This window comes from Mastigoproctus giganteus, chromosome 12, assembly GCF_048544385.1.
Source record: "Mastigoproctus giganteus isolate SK-2022 chromosome 12, ASM4854438v1, whole genome shotgun sequence".
In the NCBI taxonomy this organism is placed as follows: Eukaryota; Metazoa; Arthropoda; class Arachnida; order Uropygi; family Thelyphonidae; genus Mastigoproctus; species Mastigoproctus giganteus.
The window spans coordinates 18,312,018-18,337,995 of NC_143586.1; the positions used below are offsets into that span (position 1 = coordinate 18,312,018).

Below are 25,978 nucleotides of genomic sequence, written 5' to 3' on the forward strand. Positions count from 1 at the left end.
GTTGCTCTGGGGTTGCTGTTTCCCATGTGTAGTACTTTACATTTGTCAATGTTAAACTTCATTTGCCACCTCTCAGCCCATCTGCTCAACCTTTCCAGATCCTGTTGCAGCAGCATAGTGTCAGTAGTGTCCTTGACAACCCTGCCAACCTTTGTATCTTCTGCAAACTTGGACATTAAGCTTGATATACCATCATCAATATCATTTATAAATACAGAAAACAATAATGGACCCAACACTGAGCCCTGAGGGACTCCACTAATAACATTAGTCCACGATGAGCAGTGTCCATTGATTACCACTCTCTGTCTTCTCTTTCTCAACCACCCTTTTATCCATAGCAGCAATTTGCCTCCAATGTCACACTGCTCCAATTTGTGTAGCAGTCTTCCATGTGCAACAGTATCAAAAGCCTTTCTAAGATCCAAGTATATAATATCAAAGTTATTCCCAGCATCCAGTTCTTTTGTGACTGCATCATAGTATCCAATCAAGTTGGTCAGGCAAGACTTTCCCTTAACAAAACCATGCTGTGTCTGAGCTATAACTGAAGTCTTGTCTAAATGATCCTGCAGTGCTTCTTTAACCAGTGCCTCCATTAATTTTCCTGGAACAGAAGTTAAGCTCACAGGTCTATAATTACTTGTGTCAGCCTTTGATCCTCCTTTGTGAATTGGGGTCACATTTGCACATTTCCAGTCTATGGGTACCTCCCCTGAGTCCAAGGAAGCTCTCATAATTATGGCTAAGGGTTTGCTTACTTCCTTTGCTGCCTCCTTTAATATAACTGGATAGATCCCATCCACCCCGGGTGCCTTTCTTGTGTTTATCTTCAACAGTTTCTCCTCCACTTTACTCCCAGTTATTTCAAGATTCTGTAGCTTACTGCTAGAGTTGAATACACCTCTGGCATTCCCCTTGCTGAATAACTCCTCATGTGTGAATGTCGATGCAAAATATTCATTTAGTTTGTTAGCTACCTGAGCAGGATCATCAACAGTTGACCCATCAATATCAAGTGGACCAATCTGATTCATCCCTTTCCTTCTAGAGTTTACATAAGTAAAGAACTCTTTGCTGTTTTTCTTTGCATCCCTTGCCAAGGATTTCTCGTAATCTGCCTTCGCCTGCCTAACCTCCTTTGTAACTTGGTTGCATATCAACTTGTATCTATCATAGGCTTCTGTGTCATGTGTTAATTTGTAAGTATCCCATGCATTTTTCTTCTCTGCCATATGCCTCATTAGTTCATCTGACATCCATTTTGGCCTAAACCTTGAACAATATTTCTTAGTTGGTATGTAAAGCCTAGTAGCTTCCAAGATAAGTTCTTTGAATGCTTCCCATTTTGAATTTGCTGTTGGTAACATCATCAGTTGGTCCCACTGTATAGAATTTAAATACTGTCTCAGTCCATCGTAGTCGCCTTTACGGAAGCAATAACCCTTCCCTTTACCCCTAATGGTAGTTACCTCTTTCAGTAAATCCCACTTCAGCACACTGTGATCACTGCCACCTAGTGGTTCATTTATCTGCAGATTCTTAATGCATGAAGAATCACTGCTGATAATCAAATCAAGAGTATTACTCCCTCTAGTTGCCTCCCGAACATGCTGATGTAGAAAACAATCATCCAATAAATCCACAAAAGCCCTGCTAGTGTGTGAGTAACCAGCCCCCAAATTCCAGTCAATATCTGGGAAATTAAAATCTCCCATTATAAGACTCTCTGATTTACTGGCCCACTCTATTTCCCTGTACAGTTCCTTATTATACTCATCAGAGTCATTAGGCCTATAGCACACTCCTACTCTCAATTTTGATCTCCCAATGCTTATGTCACACCAAACTGACTCAACACTGCACTGTCCAGCGATGTCGACTGGCTTCACTTCCTTGGTTTTTATGTGTTTCTTAACTAATAGCATAACCCCTCCCCCCTTTCTATCCTGTCTGTAGACGTTGTACTCCCCAAATTGCAGTTCTGCATCCCTTATATCTGTGTGACACCACGTCTCTGATATCCCAACAATATCTGCCTTTGATGTTTTGAGCAATACCTCAAATTCATCAAATTTATTTACTAAACTCCTAGCATTGGTGTACACGCAAGTATACCTGCACCTGTTTCTATTCTTAGCTACCCTAACACAACCCATGTGTTTACTTGTACCGAAATGGCTCCCAGCAGTCTCTGAAATAGCATGCATCTTGTTTTTCAGGCTTCTGCTCATTCTAATAGAAGCAGTGCAAGAATCTCTTTCACCTCTGCCAGTTGCTACTGTCAATCTATTGGTCTTTGTCTCCCCCCAAGCTAGCAGTTTTCCGACCAACCTAACACTGCCTCGATAGCATCAGCAAATATTCTTGCACCCTTTCTATTTAAGTGTATCCCATCCCTGTAGAAGCAATCTCTCCTGTTAACAAGTACAGTCCAGGCTGAAAAAAATTCTACCCCTTGAGCCTTGCACAATCTTTCCAGGGCCGAATTGATCGACAAGGCTCTCATCATATACTCCCTCCTATCGTGTCTGGGCAGAATTGCAGACACTTTCAAATTCAACCCTAATTCTCGGCTTTTGTTCAACAGTGACCTGTACTTGTTAAGTAATTCTGCTGGTCCTACATGCTTTGACATGCATGCAATGGACTCAGTCCTGGAACTGAATTGTCAAACCCTTGTATATTCTTTCATATTGCAATTAAGTCTAATGATCATCTCTGATAGAGAAAAAAAAAAAAAAAACCCATTAATTTAATAACCACTAAAAGCACTCTTTGGGCAAGAGCCTCAAGCTACGTGGCAGTATGACTAACGTATGAGTTAGTGCAATTGCATCATTTTATATGTATTTTACCTACCAAAGTAAACAAATTGGCATTATTTTAATTACATCTCATATTGTGAATACCTTCACAACGAGTTGCCATGTATTGCACTACCTCAAATAAGTAACACTTCACCGATAGAAAAGACTGGTGTTACTTATTTTTGGTGGATACCACCACCCATATTGGCACCATTTCAAGGCTTACTGGCCTCTCCCTCTCTCTCTCTCCTTGGTGGGCAAGCAGGTACCCTTGTGTTGCAGTAGTGACAACCCAGTTATGAAGTATAACTCCACAATATGAGATGCATGATGGTGTGCAATAGTTAAGACTAAAAGAACTCTTGGGTAAGAGCCTCAAGCTATGAGTTAGTGCAATTGCATCATTTTTATATGTAGTCACCTACCAAAGTAGACAAATTGGCATCATTTTAATTACATCTCATATTGTGAATACCTTCACAACGAGTTGCCATGTATTGCACTACCTCGAATAAGTAACACTTCACCAGTGGAAAAGACTCGTTGTGAAGGTATTCATAATATGAGATTTAATTAAAATGATGCCAATTTGTCTACTTTGGTAGGTGGCTACGCATAAAAATGACGCAATTGCACTAACTTATACGTTAGTCATACTGCCACATAGCTTGAGGCTATTACCCAAGAGTGCTTTTAGTCTTAACTATTGTACACCATCAGGCATCTCTCAAATCGTGGAGTTATACTTCATAACTGGGTTGTCACTATTGCAACACCAAGGTACCTGCTCACTCAACGAGGAGAGGCCAGAAAGCCTCAAATGGTGCTGTCTATCCACCACCCAGACTATTGTTTCGAGGCTTACTGGCACTTTTCAACTTGTTTTTGTTCTAGGTATAGATTGTATTATGCTGATCATGCAGATGTCTAGTTTTTTAAGTGGACAAATGTTAAAAAAAAAAAAAAAAAAACCTATAAAAAGTTACAGAATTTTGGTAAAATTTGACTGACACTGTAGATAACCATTTTTTGTGAGTTTTAGTTATCATATAATTAATTACAAATAGTGTTATATTTTTCCCACAAATAAATATTGTACTTTAGTTTATAGTTTGCTTTATAATGCAGTCCAGTAGTACTTTGAACTGTTAAATTCGAGTAGTAGTACAGTTACAATCACTGGAAGTGAGAGTTCATAGTTTCTAATTAGGGGCACAGTTCTATATTTAAAATTGCAGCGCATGATATTTTAAAAAAGTCTCTAATATATTGTAACACAGCATGGTATATTGTAAAATTTTTTGAATTTAACTTTTTAACCATAACTATAGTTAGGGCTAAATCCAACAAAGGTAGCAAGACTCAGGTAGGAATTGCTGCAGCAATTCTCTTGTGGGTTATAGTCTTATTGCTTAGCAAAAGTGAATTAGCTAAACAGTAGCTACCCCTATATCACATACTAGCTTATAACAAATAATAAGCTTTCCAAATTTATCCAATGTGAGAATCTTTGACAGTGGCATAGGGCCTCCTTTGTGAGAATTTTTATAACACCAATATACTGGGGGCTAGAACTGGTGTAAGATGATTATTGAACACATGGGGAAAATATAGGAAATTAGTGAAGTTCACAAATTGCTTTAACTAATTGAATATCCAAATAGAAAGTTCCTTGGGAAAGTACTACTGCAAGCAACCACATGGAAGGTGTCAAGGATATAAAGAACCTCAAAAGACAGACTTTCATATGTGTACTGAAGTTGGAAGTATTGTTAATAATTATGAATTTGAAGTACTAGTTAAATCAACAAATATTAACATAATAAGAATATATGTGTGTCATTATATTATAATGGATGCACAATTTGAATATGTTTCAGGAAAAACAGACATGACAGAAAGGGAAGAGGGGTTACACTTCTGATCAGCAACCACATGGATTCAGTCAGTCTGGTGTGATATAAATAATGGAGCAACAATGGAGAGTGTGTTGAAGGCCTAACAAATATGCTTAATACAATGATTGGTTACATGTGCTATCAGAGTGAGCAAGAAAATTGGAATGTCTTATTATGGGGATTTTAATAATTTGAACTTTGACTGATTCTGTATGATAGGACACCACCATATTAGCAGTAACTTCTCTGACTATCTAGGTGGCTGCTTCTTACGTACATTTGGTAAGAATGCCATTAGTTGGCACTAACCACAAAACTTTAGTATGGGCAGCAGGAGGGCTGTTCAATAAAGAATGACCATAATTTTTCATGAACAACCATACTGCTTGCTATTTCTAGCTGAGCTGCAGAATTTAAGACCAAACCAAGCTGCAGGGTGTGACCTTGGTGGTCGGTAAGTTTATGCCTGTTCAGTTTTGCCTACATAACAATGGACGTGACATGTGAGGAAAAGTATGCTGCTCTCAAATTTTGTTTCCATCTGAAGAAAACATCAGCTGAAGTGTATGAAATGTTAAAAGAGGCTTATGGCAAATCTATGCTTCCATATAGCACAGCTTGCAGTTGGTTTAGAATGTTTAAAAACAGATGGATTCAATAACAATAAGTGGCAGTCCAACCATTGCTGCCACCACAGAAACCAGAAACTGTAAACTGCTTCTGTAATCACAAGAGATCATAGAACAGTGAGGCAACACAGAGATGTTGAGAATATCAGTAGGAAGCATGCACAGTATTTTCAATGAAAATTGCATATGACACATGTTTGTGTATGCTGGGTTCCAAGACTACTCATGCCTAAGCAACAGCAAGTTCACATGGAGATTTGTCAGGAGCTGCAACAGATGGTTAGTGAAGATAGCAAGGTTCTGCACAAGATGATAACAGTGGATGAGACATGACTTCATTTCAACCTACAGAGTAAGCAACAAAGCTCTGTTTGAAAGTCTACATCAGTGTCAACACTGAAAAAAGGTAAAAGTTGTGGCTTTTGCAGGAGAGGGGTTATGGTCATCTTTTTTTTTTGACATTCAGGAATGGTTTATTGTGCCACGTCATATGACAGTTATGGGACCTTACTGCAGAACTGTATTGCACACTTTGTGGGATCACATTCATCACAAATGACCACAACTGCACATTGGTGGATGGATGCTGCATCACAGCAATGTGAGACCTCACACTGCACATACTGTCATTGAGTATTTAGCCAGCATTAGTGCCAAATGTGTTCCTCATCCACCCTGTAGCCCTGACCTTGCAAACTGATTTTTTTTTTTATTTCCAAAGTTAAAGGAGCTGTGAGGAAAACATTTCCAGTCATCAGAAGAAGTTGTAAAGACATTGGAGGTGATTCTCAAATGCATATCAAAAAACGGTTTCCACCATGTTTTTGAAGAACGGCAGAAACACTGAAGTACATTTCATCAAATGAAGACTACTTTGAGAAGGACCATCAAAATATGGATGATTAAGAAAGTTAAGTTGTGAAAAAAAATTATCATTCATTATTACACAGCTCTCATATCCAAGTAAATTACAATTATTACGGATAAAAGGAAGGGTTTCATCTTCTAGAAGAATTATATTCACCTTAGATATCATTTGAGTTCAAATCAGTAGAAGCAGATGAAATTCTTATGGAATATGCTAATCCAACAAATTACAAATCTCCACAGTAGATATCATGACATTAGGAAGGCACTAGATCATAACAGACAAGTGGAGACAATATATTTAGACCTACAGAAGGTATCTGACTCAGTTCCTTCATAATATATTGTGTATTAAGGTTGCTGGCATGGGGGTACTGGGATTTGGCTTTAACTCGGTTCCATGATTATTTTCAAAATAGGAAAGTGTTATCTATTTAAATGACTCCCAGTCATAGGGGTATTACTCAGGAATCATCTGTAGGTCCTTTATTTGTTGAGATATTTTTATAAATTATATATAATAGTTTATGGGAAACCAATTTCAGTATCCTTACTTTTACAGATGACATGAATGAAAGTTATAGAGCGTGAGGAATTGCAAAAAGGCATCCAGCTGATTTGTAACTGAATTCAGAAGAATGGTCTGTCTCTGAATGTGGAAAAATTACATATTATAACTATAAGTGATTATTAAAATCAGTTATTCACTATAATTATACATTCGAATCTGTAATTATTAGAACATTTAAAATTTTGGTTTTAGGATATTAAAAACAGGCAACAGTTCTTATACTTCTCATATTATTAATATAACTGCAAGATCAACTAAAATGTTAAAACTTGATTAAAAGGCTTTCTCTAATTTTGTTGGTCCTGCTATTCTGAAATTAATTTATATGACATTGATTTGTCAGTTGTCAATTATCAGTTTTCAGAAGTTATGTGAGATTTATTTAGTTTTCCTCATTTGCTAAATAACTATTCAAATAAAGTACTTTTCTGCAAATTCTGACAATGTGGTATATTATAATAAGAGGTATAAAATTAAAATGTCACATCATCCATGCGACACTGTGTAAAATTTGGTTTTAGTTAAATCAAATATGTGAGTAACAAACAGAAGGGGACTTAATGAAAACCCCTAGGAGATTTATTATTATTTTTAGTAATTATTCCATAGGGATAGTCAATAAAAAAAAAAAAAAAAAACCAACCAATCTCCGAATTATGACCTATCTTAGATATATTAGATACAAGATGTGATCAAAAACCTGGAAATATTTACAGGTATGCATGCATTTAAAATATCGAAGCTTTCCACAGATATTGCCAATGATTATTAAAATCAGTTAATATAGCAAATGTTCATTTTCTTTTAAGTAGAGATAAGGCCTTATATATTTTTCTTCCAATATTTATTCACAGTCTGTTTCTTTGGAGGCACACTCTTATTATGACCCTCTGACACTACTGTTTACAGTGCTTGCCTGCTTTTAATGCTCTTTGCTTTTGAGCAGCTGCATGAAGTGCAATGCAATTTTTAAAGACGATAGTACTCCCATTTGAAATGCTTTCCTGATAATATCACTTTCTTTAAGGTCCCAAGATGGAATCAACCTGAATATAACCCTCCTTCTTGATTTTTGGTTTTGGGCAAGGTGATAGAGACAAAATGCTACAGTTCGTGGACATTTCCCATGAACTGCATGGAAATAGTTTCCAGTTCAGGTGATGCTTGTTTATTTCATATTTAACTTGTAGCTTTGAAGGTAGAAAAGCCACTCTTTGCAACTCAGTGTCTAGCCATTTATTGCTGCATTCACATAATCTTAACTTTTTTTAAATTCAACACTGTTCATTCACTTTCTTTGCTGTTACAGTAGTTAGCATCTTTTGCGTGTGTCCAACATGCCATCAATACTACACTTATGTTTATAATACTCCAAATATGTTTAGAAAAAAAAACTAAATAACAAAAATCAATGTTATCCACAAAATATTGAAAAAAATATGAAAAACAATACCCCCCCCAAATATATTTTCTGAAAGCATTTTCTTCTCATTAGAATGAAAATCTATAACCTAAACTTCTTCCCTATATTTTCAGTTGACATTTCTTGAAAGAGGTATTTTTTAAAAGATGTCTCGTCTTCATTTTTTATTTTATTCTTTTCCAATGCATTTCATTTAAACTCAGTAAATATTACAGAGGTTAAGATATTATATTAGAGGATAAGGAAGCTTTGTTGAATTTTCTTTGATAATTAGCAACTGTTAAATTCATATCCTTCATATTTATGTAACCAAAAGCTTTGCCATAATTCCTTTTGGTATTTCATATGAAGTCTACATTGAATAATGTGTGCATTTTAATGCATATAATATTAAATGTACTGAAATTGCAAATATGTACAGTATACTTACTTTAGCTCTGTCTGTGGGCTCAATTTCTGATGAGATGCTATTTGATCCAGGATACTCTCTGGAAACGACACACAAAAATTCTGCATGATCTTCACTTCCATAATTATATGAGGAACCGATGTTAATTAGCTGCAATGAAAAAAAAAATTATAATTACAGGCCAATAAAATATCAGGTATTAGTGAATTTCAATATTCTAACTAAAAATTATCCAGAATAGTGGAAATATAATTTTATGTGAAAGCGAAGTGCCAGAGTTGCAATTACAAAGTTAAGGACAGGAGTGAAAATGGCCTCCATGTGACTGCTAAGTGCAAAGTGGTATCTCTGAAGAATATTTTCATTAACTTTTTATTTTTCAAATTCAAATATAGGCTCTTTTATCATATTTTGTGGCCTACTAGCAATATATTTAATGTTCAGAATATCTCTTTACCTATTTTCTAAAAAGAGAAAGAAAGTTTATGAGATCAACACTGTGTTTGTTCCAATAACTTTTGATTAAAATTTGTGTGGAAGGGGCCAGAATTTGGGTTTCTTAATGAGAGCGTATTTCAATTCACCATCTTGGAACAAGATAATCGTGCCTATCTTGGAACAAGATAGGCACAACTGAATTTATAAGGAAGAATTTGTTTAGAACTCTCATTTATAGTCTGAAAAAAATAAAATAAAAATAAATTAATAGAACACTGGAGGGCTATGGTAACCTGACGGAGATATTTTTTTTATCTACTTCCTATTTATTTTTAAGCTGTGAAGAAATGGCAGGAAGTGGCAATTTATGGAATCCATTCACAGTAATACAGGGCGATTCAAAAGATACAACTCCTAGTATATTTTCAGTTTTATTTCAGTTATTATTATAAATATAACAGAGGTTACAATAAGTTTCATTTCTTTTATTATTGTAAACATAATTATAGATAATCTGCAATGATTTGTTGAAATTATCCTCCTTCCCCAATGTAAGCACAAACTCTTTTCATCACATTTGATGAGACATGACACCCAAAAATTTCTCACAACAATTAGATCAAGTACTATTGACCAATCTCACAATCATCTTATTTATTAAAACTACTAGAAAAAAAACTGTCCTGAAAGGTGACAAATTAGATCCTCCCCAACTGCCATGACAAATTCATCATGCCCTGAAGGATAAATCAATGGTTAGTAACATTCTTATGATCACTTATGCTATGCTAGCCTCATCTAAAGAAAATCTGGAGCTGGCAGTCCTGTATTTAGACTTACAAGCAGCTTTTGACAGTGTAAATATACCTGCACTGCTGAATCTCTTTTAAGAAAATTACATTAGAACTCAATATTTGAAATTTTTAACTTCACTACTTGGCAAAAGAACTATTCAACTTTTTGTTGGACTCAAAAATATATACCTGTGAGATTAATGAGAGCATACCACAAGGTGCTCTTTCAGCATCAGCCATTATAAACTCACATGTAAACAATAGAACTGATATGATCTTATGCATCAACAACTTAAAAGCTGCTAACCAGTATTAACTTGACTGTAAATCAAGGTATAACCATACCAGATACCATAAGAAATACCTTAAAAATTTAATCTGTATATTAATTTGGCAAAATCTGTCATTCTGGTCTTTCCATTCTGATCCAAACCAACAATGCTTCAACCCATGCTTTATGAAGTTCCTATTCCCAGTGTAGAAACACAAAGACACCTCCAAGAAATCTTTGATCAAAAGAAGGAATTCTATATGGTATTGAACTGTGGGTTCTGCAATAGTCACAACACAAAAAGCACTATATGCAGCAGAATATCAGTTTCTGGAGTAGATAACCTGGAAGAGTACCCTTCCATCCAAGCAGAGCACAAGACAGCTATGGCAAGATCACTGCAACTGATGAGGCCACTAGCAAATGATTAGTGAATGCAGATTGTCTGTAAGAGTTAAAATGTTAACTGGAAGAATTTAAGTAATCCCCCTCCCCAATATTTTGGTCTCTGTGTGCTGGATGATACTCCAACCTGCCCTCCACTCCACTCCAATTTTTTCCAACAGAGGCTAGTTTTATTTATTAGATTTTTTCCTTCCCACTGTCATCCCAACTGGATATCATTGGATATAATATAAGTAAAATTTCAAAATTGTAATTCAATATATATTTTTCAAACACTGCTCACAATGCGATTTCTGTCTCTTTTTTACTCTCAACTGTTCAGAATTGACATCAAACTGGTCATTGGTGCACACAAGCGCTTCATGATCACTTCACATAGCTGTAATTGGGAAGAGCCATTCATGCTGAGTTACAAAGTTTATTGAATAAACAGTAGTACAGAATAAAAAGTTAATATTAATATTATGATGCAAGAAAGCAAGCTTATACAGTATCAGCCAAAAAAAAAAAAAAAAACCACAATTCACATTTGCTCCAAAACTTTGGGCAATTCTTCCTTGAATTTACTTAAATTATCAACTTCCACAATAAAAGATGGAAGTTTGTTCCAGCAATCAAACACCCGCTGGCTAAAGTCAAATTTTTGCACATCTATTCTGCAACCGTCTTCCCTCAATTTGAATTTATGCCTCTTCAAGTGTGTAATCTGAGCAACAAGAAAAATCCCATCGGCACTGAGCTTGCTCAAGCCATTCAAGGCCTTATACACCTCAAATCAGATCAGATCACCTCACAGGCACCTAGTCTCAGATTCTGCAAGTTGCAGAACTTAAGCCTTTCCTGGTAAGAGGCCCCTTTGTTCCCTCAACAATCTTGTTGCCCTTCTCTGTACTCATTCCATCAGCTCTACATCCTTCTATAAATGAGGCCTCCAGGCCTGTATACAGTACTCAAGGTGTGGCCTAACCATTGCCTTATACAAGGGAATAATCACCTCCTTATCCCTGCTAGAAAAATTCCTGTATATCATTGACAAGACACCACGAGCTATTCTTGCAGACCATCTTCATTGATCAGAAAACTTCATATCTGACTGCACAATTACCCCAAAGTGCTTTTCATTCTCTACCACCCTCAGTATAGTGCCACAGTTGACACATTACTCTGGGGTTACTGCTACCCATATGCAGTATTTTACATTTGTCAATATTAAACTTTAGTTGCCACCTCTCAGCCCATCTTCTCAACTTTCCTAGATCCCTATTGCAATAGCGTACTGTCATTAGCATCATTAAAAACCCTGCCAACCTTTGTATCATCTGCAAACTTAGACATTCAGCCTGATATACCATCATTAATAAATACAGAAAACAACAATAGACCCAACAATGAACCCTGGATGGCTCCACTAATAACATTACTCCATGAACAGGAGTGTCAATTGATTACCACTCTCTGTCTTCTCCCATTCAACCATCCCTTTATCCACAGCAGCAATTTGCCTCCAATGCCACACTGCTCCAATTTTTGCAAAAATCTTCCATGTGCAACAGTATCAAAAGCCTTCCTGAGATCCAAGTATATGATATCAAAATTATTCTTTGCATCCAATTGCTTTGTGACCACATCATAGTATCCAAATATATTTATTAGATATTTATTACAAGAGTTTATTACAAGACTTCCACTTAACAAACCCATGTTGTGTCTGAACTATAACTGAAGTTCTGTCTAGATGATCCTGCAGTGCTTCTTTAACCAGTGCCTCCATTACTTTCCCCAGAACAGAAGTTAAACTAACAGGTCTGTAATTGCTTGTGTCACCCTTTGATCCTCCTTTGTGAATCGGGGTCACATTTGCACATCTCCAGTCCATGGGTACCTCCTTTGAGTCCAAGGAAGCTCTCATAATTATGGCTAAGGGTTTGCTTACTTCCTTTGCTGCCTCCTTTAATATAACTGGATAGATCCCATCTACCCCAGGTGTCTTCCTTATGTTTATCTTCAACAATTTCTCCTCCACTTTGCTCTGAGTGCTGAGTTATTACAAAATCATTTAGCTCACTGCCACAGTTTAATACACCTCTGGCACTCCTCTCCCTGAATAACTCCTCATGCGTAAATATAGATGCAAAATGCTCATTCAGTTTGTTAGCTACCTGAGCAGGATCATCAACAGTTGAACCATTGATATGAAGTTGACCAATCTGATTCATCCCCTTCCTTCTAGAGTTTACTTATGTAAATTCTAGAAATGAATATAAAGGATGCAAAGAACTCTTTGCTGTTTTTCTTTGCATCCTTTGCCAAAGATTTCTCATAATCTGCCTTTGCCTGCCTAACCTCCTTTGTGACTTGATTACAGACCAGCTTATATCTACCATAGGCTTCACTGTCACCTGTTAATTTATATGTATCTCATGCATTTTTCTTCTTTGCCACATTCCATTAGTTCATCTGACATCCATTTATGCCTAAACTTTGGACAATATTTTCTTAGAATTCTTCCCAGTTAGAATTTGCTGATGGTAACATCATCAGTTGGTCCCACTGTATAGAATTTAAAAACTGTCTCAGACCACTGTAGTCACCTTTACGAAAGCAAAAACCCTTCCCTTTACCACTGATGGTAGTTACCTCTTTGAGTAAATCCCACATCAGCACACTGTGATCACCGCCACCTAGTGGTTCCTTTATCTGCAGATTCTTAATGCATGAAGAATTACTATTGATAACCAGATCAAGAGTATTACTCCCTCCAGTTGCCTCCCAAGCATGCTGCTGTAGAACACAATCATCCAATAAATCCACAAAAGCCTTGCTAGTGTGTGAGTGACCAACCCGGTAGTTCCAGTCAATATCTGGGAAATTAAAATCTGATTTACTGGCCCACTCTTTCTCTGTACGGTTGTTCATTATACTCATCAGAGTCATAGGCCTATAACACACTCCTACTCTCAATTTTGCTTTCCCAGTGCATATGTCACACCAAACTGACTCGACACTGCACTGTCCATCCATGTCAACTGGCTGCACTTCCTTAGATTTTATGTGTTTCTTAACAAATAGCATAAGCCCTCCTCCCTTCGTATCCTGTCTATCCTTCCTGTACACATTGTACTCCCCAAATTCCAATTCTGCATTCCTTATATCTGTGTGACACCACACCTCTGATATTCCAAAATATTGATGTTTTGACCAACACCTCAAATTCATCAAATTTATTTACCAAACTCCTAGCATTGGTCTACACGCAAGTATACATGCACCTGTTCCTATTCTCAGCTACCCTAACACAGCCCATGTATTTACCTCTTCCACGATGACACCCAGCAGTCTTTGAAATCCTCCCACACCTTGTTTTCCAGGCTGCTGCTCATTCCAGTAGAAGCAGTGCAAGAATCACATTTAGTTCCCTGTTAGAATTATATAAACTTCTGGCCTCCACTTCCCTATAGAATTCCTCATGTGTGAATGTAGATCCAAAATACTCGATTCAGTTTGTTAGCTACCTGAGAAGGATCAACAGTCGAACCTTTGATATCATGTGAACCAATCTGATTCATCCCCTTCCTTCTAGAGTTTTCATAAGCAAAGAAGTCGTTGCTGTTTTTCTTTGCATCATTTGCCAAAGATTTCTCATAATCTGCCTTTGCTTGCCTAACTTCCTTTGTCAGTTGATTACAGACTAACTGATATCTACCACAGGCTTCTGTGTTGCCTGATAATTTATATGCATCCCACGCATTTTTATTCTCTACCACAAGTCTCATTAGTTCATCTGACATCCATTTAGGCCTAAATCTTGAACAGTATTTCTTAGTGAAAAGCCTAGTAGCTTCCAAGATTAATTCCTTGAATGCTTTCCATTTAGAATTTGGTAACATCATCAGTTGGTTCCACTGTATAGAATTTAAAAACTGTCTGAGACCATTGTAGTTGCCTTTACGAAAGCAAAAATCTTTACCCCTGATGGTAGTTATATCTTTAAGTGAATCCCACACCAATACACTGCGATAACTGCCACCTACTGGTTCCTTTATCTGCAAATTCTTAATGCATGAATAATCGCCACTGATAATCAGATCACTCCCTCTGGTTGCCTCTCTACATGCTGCTGTAGAAAACATGTCATCTAATAAATCCACAAAAGCTGAGCTAGTGTGTGAGTGACCAATCCACAAGTTCCAGTCAATATCTGGGAAGTTAAAATCCTCCATAATAATACAATCTGATTTACTGGCCTACTATTTCTCTGTATGGTTGTTCATTGTACTCATCAGTCATTGGGCCCATAACACACACCACCTCTCATTTTCGCTTTCCCAGTGAAAAAATTTCACTCTTTTTAGCGTACATTACAAATACTTGAAAGAAAATACTATCTCCAAGATATGGCCACTCTTATTAACAAATAATATGTACAGTTATACATAATAAGCAACAAAGCAATAATTTCAACATACAGTTTGACTTTAGATCCATTGAGCTGTATGGCTATGGTAGCAAAAATGAAGCTTAGTAATCTTTGTTATTATATGAGAGAAACTGATCAAATTTCTCTACATATACAACTGGTATCTCTCTTTCTTATGTTGACTAAATTAATGTTTATTGTTTATTCACAAACAAAACAAAACTAAAAAAAGTCTTAATTTTAAATGAGAGAATTGTGGAAATCAATCTACAATATTAATACAGCACCTGGCTCATTTATCTTTTGATTAATATCGACATGTTTTTAACTTCAGAAACTTCAAACCAATTTAAATCAAAAACTTATTTTGTTCTCTTGGACTTCAAATTAACAAGGTTTTACTGAATGCACATTACATTTGCTTTTAGCTTAAAAATTACACACAATGTAATAAATGATTGTGCTGCATTACCTGTTCAAATCTCCATCCATCTGACATTGTTGAAACCATTTGAGTAAGTTCATCTTCATGACACTGTAGCACTCGATAGACATGTTTTTTGGAATCGCACTGAAAATAAAACATTAGATATGCATTTAAAATATTTTACAATATGCTGCTGCAAGATTAAATAATAAAGAAACAATATTTATTCCTTAAACACAATATCAAGATACACAATATACAATGAAGGTAGTATACAAGCAATAATAAAGACAGTCACATTTTTTTTCAGTAAAATGGGTTAGTTTTTATGCGATTTTAAGTTGTAAAGTTATAAGTTATAAATAAAATATCAATATACTTCTTGATTGGATCAATGTATTGGTTTTTAGAGTATTGCAATACCAAGGCAACTTGTGGCAGAGATTCAGAAAAGCTTTTGATACTGTTGCACATGGAAGACCACTGTACAAATTGCAGCAGTATGGCATTAAGGGCAAGTTGCTGCAATGGATAAATGAATGGTTGAGTGGGAGACAGCAGAGTGGTAATAAATGGGCACTGCTCTACATGGCCTAATCCGAACCGTAGTCCCCACGGTTCGGTGCTGGGCCCATTGTTGTTTTGTGTATTTATTAATGATATTGATGAAAGTATACCAGGCTTAACGTCCAAGTTTGCAGATGATACAAAGGTTGGCAGGGTTGTTAATGATAGCAAAGACAGTATGCTACTGCAACAGGATCTAGAAAAGTTAGGTAGATGGGCTGAGAAGTGGCAACTGAAATTTAATATTGACAAATGCAAAGTACTGCATATGGGTAGCAGTAACCCATCAGAAACGTACCAGCTATGTGGTACTACACTCAGGGAGGTGGAGAATGAAAAAGACCTGGGGGTAATTGTGCAGTCAGGTATGAAGTTCTCTGAGCAGTGTAGACGGGCTGCCAGAGCAGCTCATGGAGTTTTTGTCAATGATATATAGGAATTTTGCTAGCAGAGACAAGGTGATTATACCTTTGTATAATGCAATGGTCAGGCCACACCTTGAGTACTGTGTACAGGTCAGGAGGGGCCTCATTTTAGGAAGGATATAGAGTTGCTAGAACGAGTACAGAGAAGGGCAACAAGATTGCCGAGAGGAACAAAGGGGTTCTCTTACCAGGAGAGGCTTAAATTCTGTTAGTTGCAGCATCTGGAGACTAGGCACCTGTGAGGTGATCTGATTGAGGTGTACAAGGCCTTGAATGGTTTGAGCAGTCTCAATGCTGGCAGGATATTTCTGCTTGCTCAGACTAAGAACCTGAGGGTGCATAGATTCAAATTGAGGAAAGACAGTTGTAGAACAGATGTGAAGAAGTTTGCCTTTAGCCAACAGGCAGTTGATGCTGGAACAGACTTCCATCTGTTGTTGTGGAAGTTGATAGCTTAAATAAATTTAAGGCTGAACTAGACAAACATTTGGAGTGACCAGATGGGTGAAATAGGGTTTTTTTTTTTTTTTGGCTGATGCTGTATAAGCTTGCTTTCTTGCATCATATGCCTCCACTAATGCTAAATTGGCAAACTCAGTTTACTCAACACTATGTAAGAAAAATTACTTTGGCCGCCACTTACAATAATGTTTTATAGAATTCGTAACATTAGCTTTCACCAATGACTTAAACAGAAGTAGAAAGAAAAAAAATGAAAAGGAGAAAAAATTAGTTCTGTGTGTGTTTCTTGAATTGGGCAGTGTTTGGTGGTTGATTAGTTGTTGCATGTGTTTGGACTGAGGAGAAACACATGCAACAACAGAGGTGAAATCACACATGCCAGTTTGAAAGAACATAGCCCGTGGAAATATGTATAGAAAAGGCATGCAGCAGAAACTGAACATTTATGCGACAAAGAGTGACTGTGAGAGAAGGTTTATTAATTAACCTGACTGTCCTCTTTTGGATGGAGTCTAGAACTTAAGAGAGAGAATCGGTGGTGGGGGGGTACATCCCAGATGTAGGAACAATATTCTATGATAGGGCATTTTGCAGTCAGTAACTGTTACATCCATAAATAACACAGAGTACTTCCAAAGCTGAGTTTTGGAAGGACTGAAGTTAACTAACTTTTCTACACCTCATGGAAGAATTAACTGGAAATAACCATTTAAGGAATTGGCAGTGGATATCTCAAAAGGAAATTTTGAGATATCCAGAGAGAAATATCTCTCTGGAAATATCAAGACCAAAACTCTGAGTTTCTTTGAGATTTTCCATAATTTGTCCAAAAATGAGTAGCATAAAAAAGATATCATCAGTGGATTAATACTGATCAGATAGAACATTTCAAGATAATGCAAGGTTTGGTGGTTTACAGATATTTCCATTACTGGGGAAAGAGTAGATGTAAGTGCAATGAGACAATAACTGGGGGGGGGGGAGAGAGAGATTTGTCATCCTTTTTAGGGACTGAATATGAACAAATTTCCATATTCAGCTAGCAACAAGGTGTAAAAAGGTGCAAGCTCTGTAACACACAGGTTTTGAGTAGTAGCGGAGAAATGCCATCAGTACCAGTAAACTCTTGGTATCAAGATTGTTTGAAATTCTTCTAATGTCCTTGTGTTAGACAACCACAGGAGGAACTAAGTAGGTGTTTGGTATGGTAGGAGGTGATTTACCAAGGTCATCAACATTCATCAAATCTATCTATTTTGTGTCACCCTTGGAACCCTGGAAAATAAGTACTTGGCCTTGCCCTATAAACAGCATGATTATCAAATATGCTTTGGATACAGCTAAATTTATCCGCAGCCATGCACACCCAGGAGGACTACTGGTAACTACCTCTGGGGTGCCTCCGTAGCCAGGTGGGAAGGAGCAGCAGTGCGTAGCACATGCTTCTTGATGAGACCGGGGTTCGGGCCCGTCACCACCAAATACGGAGGATGCAGAAAGGTCAGGGAATGACCACCGCATATCCCGGAGCAATATGGCCTTAGTTGCTAATGCTCCTAAAAAAAACCAAAATAACAAATAACAACTACCTCTGGGAGAACAAGCAATAGCTCTTTGTTGCTGCACAGCCATCATTTACAATTGCTACCTGACACACAAAAGAAGTAAGGTGATGTGCTTCTATACAAAGAAGAAACAGGGTCTCATGTGGAGTCTATGCAGGAAACTACAGCAGAGTCCTACTGGTATTCTGCTACCAGAGATCAAAAGAAATGGTATTCTGCTACCAGAGAATGAAATTAGGTTAGACACCTCTCTGCCACCAGTGAAGACATATATCTTTTAATGTGTAAACAAAGCTGAGAAATGTTTGATTCTTCTTCTTGTGAATAGGAGAATTAGCCATACTACTTAATAATAAATAAATAAAATATCTATCTGACTCCCTCCTCGTACAGGTATAGCTATCCAGGATTACCTCTGAACTGTCAACCAGAGCCACCCATGGAAGAAATTTATTCCAGCAATTAACTATTCATTGGCTACAAGAAAACTTCCTATAATCCAGTCTAAATCTCTTCCTCTGTAATTTGAAATTATGGTACCTAGTTCTGGAATCATTTATAAGTGAGAATTTTGCCTAATTCATTTTAATACCCCCCTCAGAGCTTTACAGATCTCAATCAGATCTCTTCTGCCAAACGATAGTCCACGTATTCAAAGCCTTTCATCATATTGTGTGTCTAGATCTTACCATATTATTTTATACGTCTCCAGAAAAAATACAATTTCTACCATGTTATAATAAATAAATTTAATCTATAAAACAGCCTATATTTCAAACTTCTTTTCCAGTTTGTTCATATGCAAATAAAATTAATTGAGAAACATCAAACGTAACAAAAGAAAAGGCTTTTTGATGTTTTTATTGGCTTTGTTATTTCCCAGTTATACTTATGAGGAGAAAAGCAGGAAAAGGTTTAACACTGGGCTATTTGTTTCACAGAACAAAGATTTGTTTTGTGAGACATATACACATAGCTGTCAACTTTTGACTTTCAAAAAGCTGGAGATTAGGCATTTGTAAGCAGGAAGAAAACAGGAGGATTTTGGGACAAAACAGGATAATTTTCAGCAAAAGCAAAAGGTTTTTCTTTAAGGTCGACTAGAAATTAAATTTTGCTGGCAAAATTTAATTTCTTTTTTTTTTATAACCTGGCTGAATATGCCTTATGCTCGGACTACTATGAGGAATTGTTAAAACGGCAAGCATAACTTAGGACAATTTGTTATCTTTCAAGCTTCCTTGTGCACTTGTCAGTTCTCCAACCACAGACCACTGCACATCAATTCTTTCTTCTTTCACAATAGCATCTGGTAGGTTCTCACACTGAAACTGACAGAAATGATGCTGCAAAATACTATTGCCTCATCTATTTCTTTATCTTTAGCAGCACTAAGAAGTACTGAAAATATCTTACATTTATCCACAAAAAATTTCAAATTTGAAAATAATACATTGCCAATTGATGAAATTTGTAACATATCAGCATTTATAAGAACAATTTTTTCAATGGAAAAAAATATTTGTGTGCACATTGTAGTCACATGCAGCCATAATTCACTTCCCAACTCAGCAAAAGAACACTCTTGTTTTAAATTCTCCACAACCTAGAAACAGTAGAAAAGCCTATAACTAAGTCAGGATCATCAGTCTAGTTTAGTCTGCTATAGTAATCAATTTTCAAAATGGAAGATTTGAATACTGTTGGTAAAATAAATTTGCACATAATATTCTTCAACATATTTTAGCAGGCGCCTCCATAGCCAGGTGGGAAGGAGCAGCAGTGCGTAGCACACGCTTCTTGATTAGACCGGGGTTCGAGCCAGTCACCACCAAATACGGAGGATGTGGAAAGGTCAGGGAATTACCACCGCATATCCTGGAGCAATATGGCCTTAGTTGCTAATGCTCCTAAAAACCAAATAAACAAACAAACATATTTTAGCAGAAAGAGTAAGTTGTTGTGGGGGTTTGATGGCACATAAGCTGCTTTGGCTATAATATGCCTAGAAAGAGTAAGGACTTCACTACAAGGATGTGAGGCATGATGAATTAAAGAGCTATTCTGGATTTTCAAATGTTGGTATAAAAGTAACATTTAAATTTAAAAGTAACAAATAAATAGGTCAATTCAAGCCAAAACAGTGAAACATTAACAGAATTATCATTAGCACAGGCATATCATGATGCAAGAAAGAAAGCTTATACAGCATCAGCCAAAAAAAAAAAAAAAAAAAAAAAATTTCCATTTCACACAACCATTTGCTCTAAAAGTCTGTCCAGCTTTTCCTTGAATTTATTTAAGCTATCAACTTCCACAATGACAGATTGAAGTTTGTTCCAACAATCAACCACCCACTGGCTAAAGGCAAATATACGAACATCTATTCAAAAACTGTCTATCCTCTATTTGAATTTATGTCCCCCCCAGGTTTGTAATCTGAGCAAGAGGAAGATTACCATCAGCATTGTGCTTGCTCAAACCATTCAAAGACTTAAACACCTCAATCAGATCACTTTGGAAGTGCCTAATCTCCAGATACTGCAATTTGTAGAACTTAATCCCTTCTTGGTAAGAGCACCCCTTTGTTCACCTCACCAATTTTGTTGCCCTTCTCTGTACTTGTTCTAGCTACTCTACATCCTTCCTAAAGTGAGGCCCCCAGACCTGTATGCAGTACTCAAGGCATGGCCTGACCACTGCCTTATACAAAGGAATAATCACCTCCTTCTCCCTACTAGCAAAATTCCTGTATATCATTGAGAAGACCCCTATGGAAAACTTCATATCTAACTGCCCAATTACTCCCAGATATTTTTCATTCTCTACCACCCTGAGTGTAGTACCACACAGTTAGTGTTTCTCTGGGGTTATTTCTACCCATATACAGTACTTTTTATTTGTCAATATTAAACTTCAGTTGCCACTTCTCAGCCCATCTGCCCAACTTTTCTAGATCCTGTTGCAGTCGCATACTGTCATTAACAACCCTGCTGACCTATGTATCATTTTGATTGATTTAAGAAAGATACCATTGTAAGCTTCACTCTCTTCAGAACCAATGAATCAAGGTTTTGTTCATAACAATGGTGTCTTTCGATGTCAGATGCATTTTCAAAGCTTCACCAGAGAGTGTAAATCTGAACTGCTTTTTTTTTATAACCTGGCTGAATATTCCTTACACTCAGACTACTAACCTTTGTTCTAGCCACTCTGGGGTTAGAACATTAAGCATGATATACCTTCATCAATATAATTTCTGTGAGAGTGAGGATAACAGATACTTAGAATCATCAGCTTGCTAATTAAGATTGCTTTCACCCGAAGTTTGCAATTCAGGAGTTCTTTTTCTTGGAGTTTTCTGATTCACGTTCAAATCCATGAACTGGATTTAAACATGAGTCAGTAGTACTCACTAATGATCATTTGCCATTCTTTTCAATTTGGCAACTCTGAAAAGTGCTTATACTGCTTTTCTTGCCACTTCTAATATCTTCTTTACAACAGACTTGTCAAAAGCTTTCTATTGTTCTACCAGACTAGTTACACAATAAACCAAAGATGGTCATTGTGAAAACATATGCTTCAATCTTTTCTACTTCAGTATCATGCATCAGTTGAAATTGTTTACAGCCATCTTTCCTTTTAGCACTTCTTCCAAACAGTAGTAAATTTTCACCAAGTATACTTTAACAGGAAGGTATACACTTCCCTTTGCAGCACACAAATTAACAAGAGGACAAGAACAGCCTATTACCACAATATGTTCAACCTCCTCTTTTAATTTTATTACAAAAGGTCACAAAAATGGGAATATAACTTGGAATCGCTTTGATTACTGCTATCTGTAATTTAAAATGACCCATTTTTCAGAACTATCATTAGTTCTTCTTTTCCTGTCCATGCAATTTCATTAACAATGCTTGTTTTTGTTTTTTCACAACAGTATTATTTTGGTATTGGGTAACATATGGGTTATGTTCTATGAGAAAAAATTCAAATAAACATTTGGCACATATGACATCCTTGTCATAATGAACTGCAATGATTATTTTTGCACCACACATTGTCATTGTGCTTCTTTATTTGCAAATGCGTTACCATTTCCAGATTTTATAATACGTGCAAAATCTTCTGAATGTCTTCTGAAATTTTACATCATATTTGTTTTCAGCTTACTGAAAGATATTAATTATACAAGTAATGAGAAATGACTTCATGTAATAGGGAACATTGCTATTATTGCGTATTTCTATTTTGCCACACACTTGATAGCCAATTCATTAATGAAAATTAGCAGAAATTAGAAAAATTTTTTAAAAAAATCCAATTTTAACTTTGAGAAGAAAAAGACAGATTCTCCATTGTAAATTCATGTTAGCAGCTATGGAAACAGTTTATAATTTTCCAGAAAACTGTTTTAAAAAATAAATAAATATTTTCTGTAACAATATGAAAAGCATATCATTTCTATTGCAAATATGTATTTACAGTGCAACCTCAATACATCTCACCTGATGATACTGCAGTTTTGGATGTAACATGTGCATAATCATGTCTCCCAAAAGGATATAAAAAAAAAAAAGTTTATGAAAAAACAAGAAATTTTACAACAGACACTAGCAGAAGCAAACCTCTATACCTCACAGAAGGGAACTAATTAATGCAATGGTTCCAAAGCATGGATCAATGAGTTTATCCTCTTCTGCAGTATATCCCCTCAAATAGACAATTAAATTGTTATAAACCAAGTAGTTAAACAAGTGATATATAGACAGATTTAAAGTGCATTATTGTGTTAGGCTGACCATGGGGAGCATTCTGTTCTCTCTAAAGATCAGTTAAGTTTGGTCTTACATCCAATTTTGGAACAAATACCATTATCCATGGTTCAGCCTAAGTTACTAAAGTCATTTTAAAATTGCATAGTATCACCCAATAGGCAAATTTGTTACGCATTTAAATATCTGAGACACATTCAGGACAGCTATTTTGATGCTTAATGACTTCTCATCAGCTGGCAGGTGGCCTCTAATAGTGAACCTATGCCAGAAAACTGAACAAGTGTCTTTGGTGTATGGAAGAAAAACTTCAATTCAGACACATAACAACCATTACGTATGCATTCCCCAAATAACTGGGTTGTACTAACTATGCAATATTATTATAATAGGGTAATGATATTACAGTATTTGTGGATAATGGTATTTGTCTCTAAGTTGGATATAAGAGCAAGTTTAATTGATCTCTGAAAGGAAGATAATGTTGCCTGTGATTGACCTAACACATTGTGCTTCATGCCTGTATTTAAGTTTGTGTTAACATCTTCCACAATCCTATATAATAACAGTAGTTATCAAAGCGTAATGACTATAGATGTTCAGTTTCTCCCTTATCTTGCCTCAGTTAGAGATGCAATTAAAAAAAAAAAAAAATCAATGAATCATTAATTATGAATGGGGAAACAAGCTACCAGATTTTTCAGTTATAAATTTTTGTAAAGAGTAGCATATGACATTCTTTACAAAGATGAAGTCATTATTCAGAATGGCAGAAACCAGTAGTTTTTTTTTTTTTTTTTTTTTTGATTTGGTAGTTGTTGGCGCATCGGCTTCTGTGGCCATATTGCACCTCCCAAGGTTTTTGCAGTACTTTGATCCAAGCCCGAGGCGGGAATCGAACCCGCGACCTTTGGGTTGCCGGGTAGGTACTTAACCCACTCGGCTAGCCCGGTCGGCGAAACCAGTAGTGATCTCTGTAATTAAATTATACTACCATACTGTAAAATTCACTTGTGTTTTTATAACTCAACCCTGATAGAGTGGGAGGGGGGAACTGCCATAGTTTTATCCAGAATGGAACCCAACCATATTACACTATTTTTTTTTTTTTTATGAAAAACGATTTCCAATAATACCTTAATTGCATAACTCAAGGGATATATCTGTTAAGAAAAAAACATTTTCACTCAGCTCTAGCAGCCGTTAGATCACGTGGCCGAGTTGTTTTTCATTTCCTATTTATGTTTTATACTGTAAACTGGATTTCCTATAAAGAAGTCTTGTTTGGAAGCATGGTATTGTTATAAAAATGACAATTTTTAAATTTTACTTTTTAAGTATATGAGGCTGCTATTTAATATTTTTTATTTTAAAGGTTCAGCATTATTAAAAAAAAACAAATCCTATAGTAGCAGTGCAATTTGCCATTTAAAATGTTTAACACATTTTGGCAAAATAATAAAATGAAAAGGGGGAGGGGTAAACACACATGAAATGAAATTTACTTATATACTTTTGGCCATTGTGTATTCAAGTAAAAAATTTGGAAAAAGCTAGGTAAATTTTATTTTCAGCTATAATATCCCATGAGACCTGTGTAATATCAAGGTTGCACTATATTTCATATAATTCAATTGATTAATGTTCTTTATTTCAAAAGAAAAAAAGAAAATATGATATACTTTTAATATCTTTGCATTTCTTTCCTGGATCCTCTCTTTTACCAGTCTAATCAGCTCTGTAATGTTGTAAAATTCTGCTTCTTCCAACACTCCTGTAATGAAATAACACAGATAATATAAACTTCAGAATTTACTTGAAATTCGAAACTTGGTAGATTCTGAAATCAAAGAATGAAAATTTTTTCAATACATTTCAATATTAACTATTGAATGTCTCTTAGCATTATATTTTTGCTAAAAGATCTTTTCTATTTGTTACTGGCAAGGATAAAAGAAAATGAAAAAAAATCAAATTAGAAGGTTCATGGTTAACTATTCACTATTCAGCTTTTCTGGAATAAAGGCAAGAAATAGTTTAAAATTGTGAACTTTGAAATATTATCTGTTAATTATCCCTTGAATATTGTAAGGGATACCATTATGAATAATACATAGTGCACGTCTGAAATGCATTTATTTTATCAGCTATTTGAGTGCAAAAAAAAAAAAAAAGAAAAAAAGAAAGCCATATTTGGAACATTGCACAAACATAAAATTTTGCAATGATTAAGGAAATCTGCTTCAGAAACACTGGAAATGGTGTGTCAGGTTTAGTTTAGGTGGAGAATCTTTCCTTAGAAGGAAAGATTCTCCACCTTATTCACAGGAAAGCTGCCATGGAATTTTCAGTAGTGATTCAAACATGTGCTGGTTTGCTGGGCATGTGATGCCTTGGATGTTTACCGATTAACAGCACAATGAGCAGATGACAATTTGAGTGTTAATCCCATAATGGAATCTGATAACAACCCCTAGCATTGTCACTGTTATGGGTATTATTACATCAGGCAATCATGTAACCATTCAATGCCTGCAATAAAGATATTAAATCTGTTGTTTCTAGAGTTAATTTTCATGAGGGACAAGAATTGGTGCTTTCTCTATAATGCACAAACAAAGCATGAATCCTTGACGTTGAATTTACCATGTTTACCAAATAAAAAAATTACAGAAAGCCTAGCCATAAGAAAAAGAGATGACAAGTGTTTTTTTTTTTTTTATGCACTATAAATTCATCCCTCAAGGTACTACCACGAATCAGGAAAGTTATGTTAAGGTGCTGTTGACTGCAAAGAGAAAATTTGAGAAAAGCATCCA

The 25,978-nt window shown here is 36.0% G+C and overlaps 1 protein-coding gene across 2 annotated transcripts in view; it reads right to left on the reverse strand.

Moving 5' to 3' along the window:
* The window catches only part of inc (BTB/POZ domain-containing protein inc), a 66,952-nt gene that overhangs the window by 3,182 nt on the left and 37,792 nt on the right, over positions 1 to 25,978 (reverse strand). Inside the window, exons 3-5 of one of the 2 annotated variants that reach the window (XM_090386132.1) lie at positions 24,842 to 24,933; positions 15,405 to 15,503; positions 8,629 to 8,757 (exon numbers count right to left, since the gene is read on the reverse strand). In XM_090386132.1, the coding sequence (XP_090242258.1) occupies positions 8,629 to 8,757; positions 15,405 to 15,503; positions 24,842 to 24,933 (320 nt within the window). The remainder of the gene's footprint in view (positions 1 to 8,628; positions 8,758 to 15,404; positions 15,504 to 24,841; positions 24,934 to 25,978) is intronic. The other variant, XM_090386133.1, reaches the window with a different exon arrangement.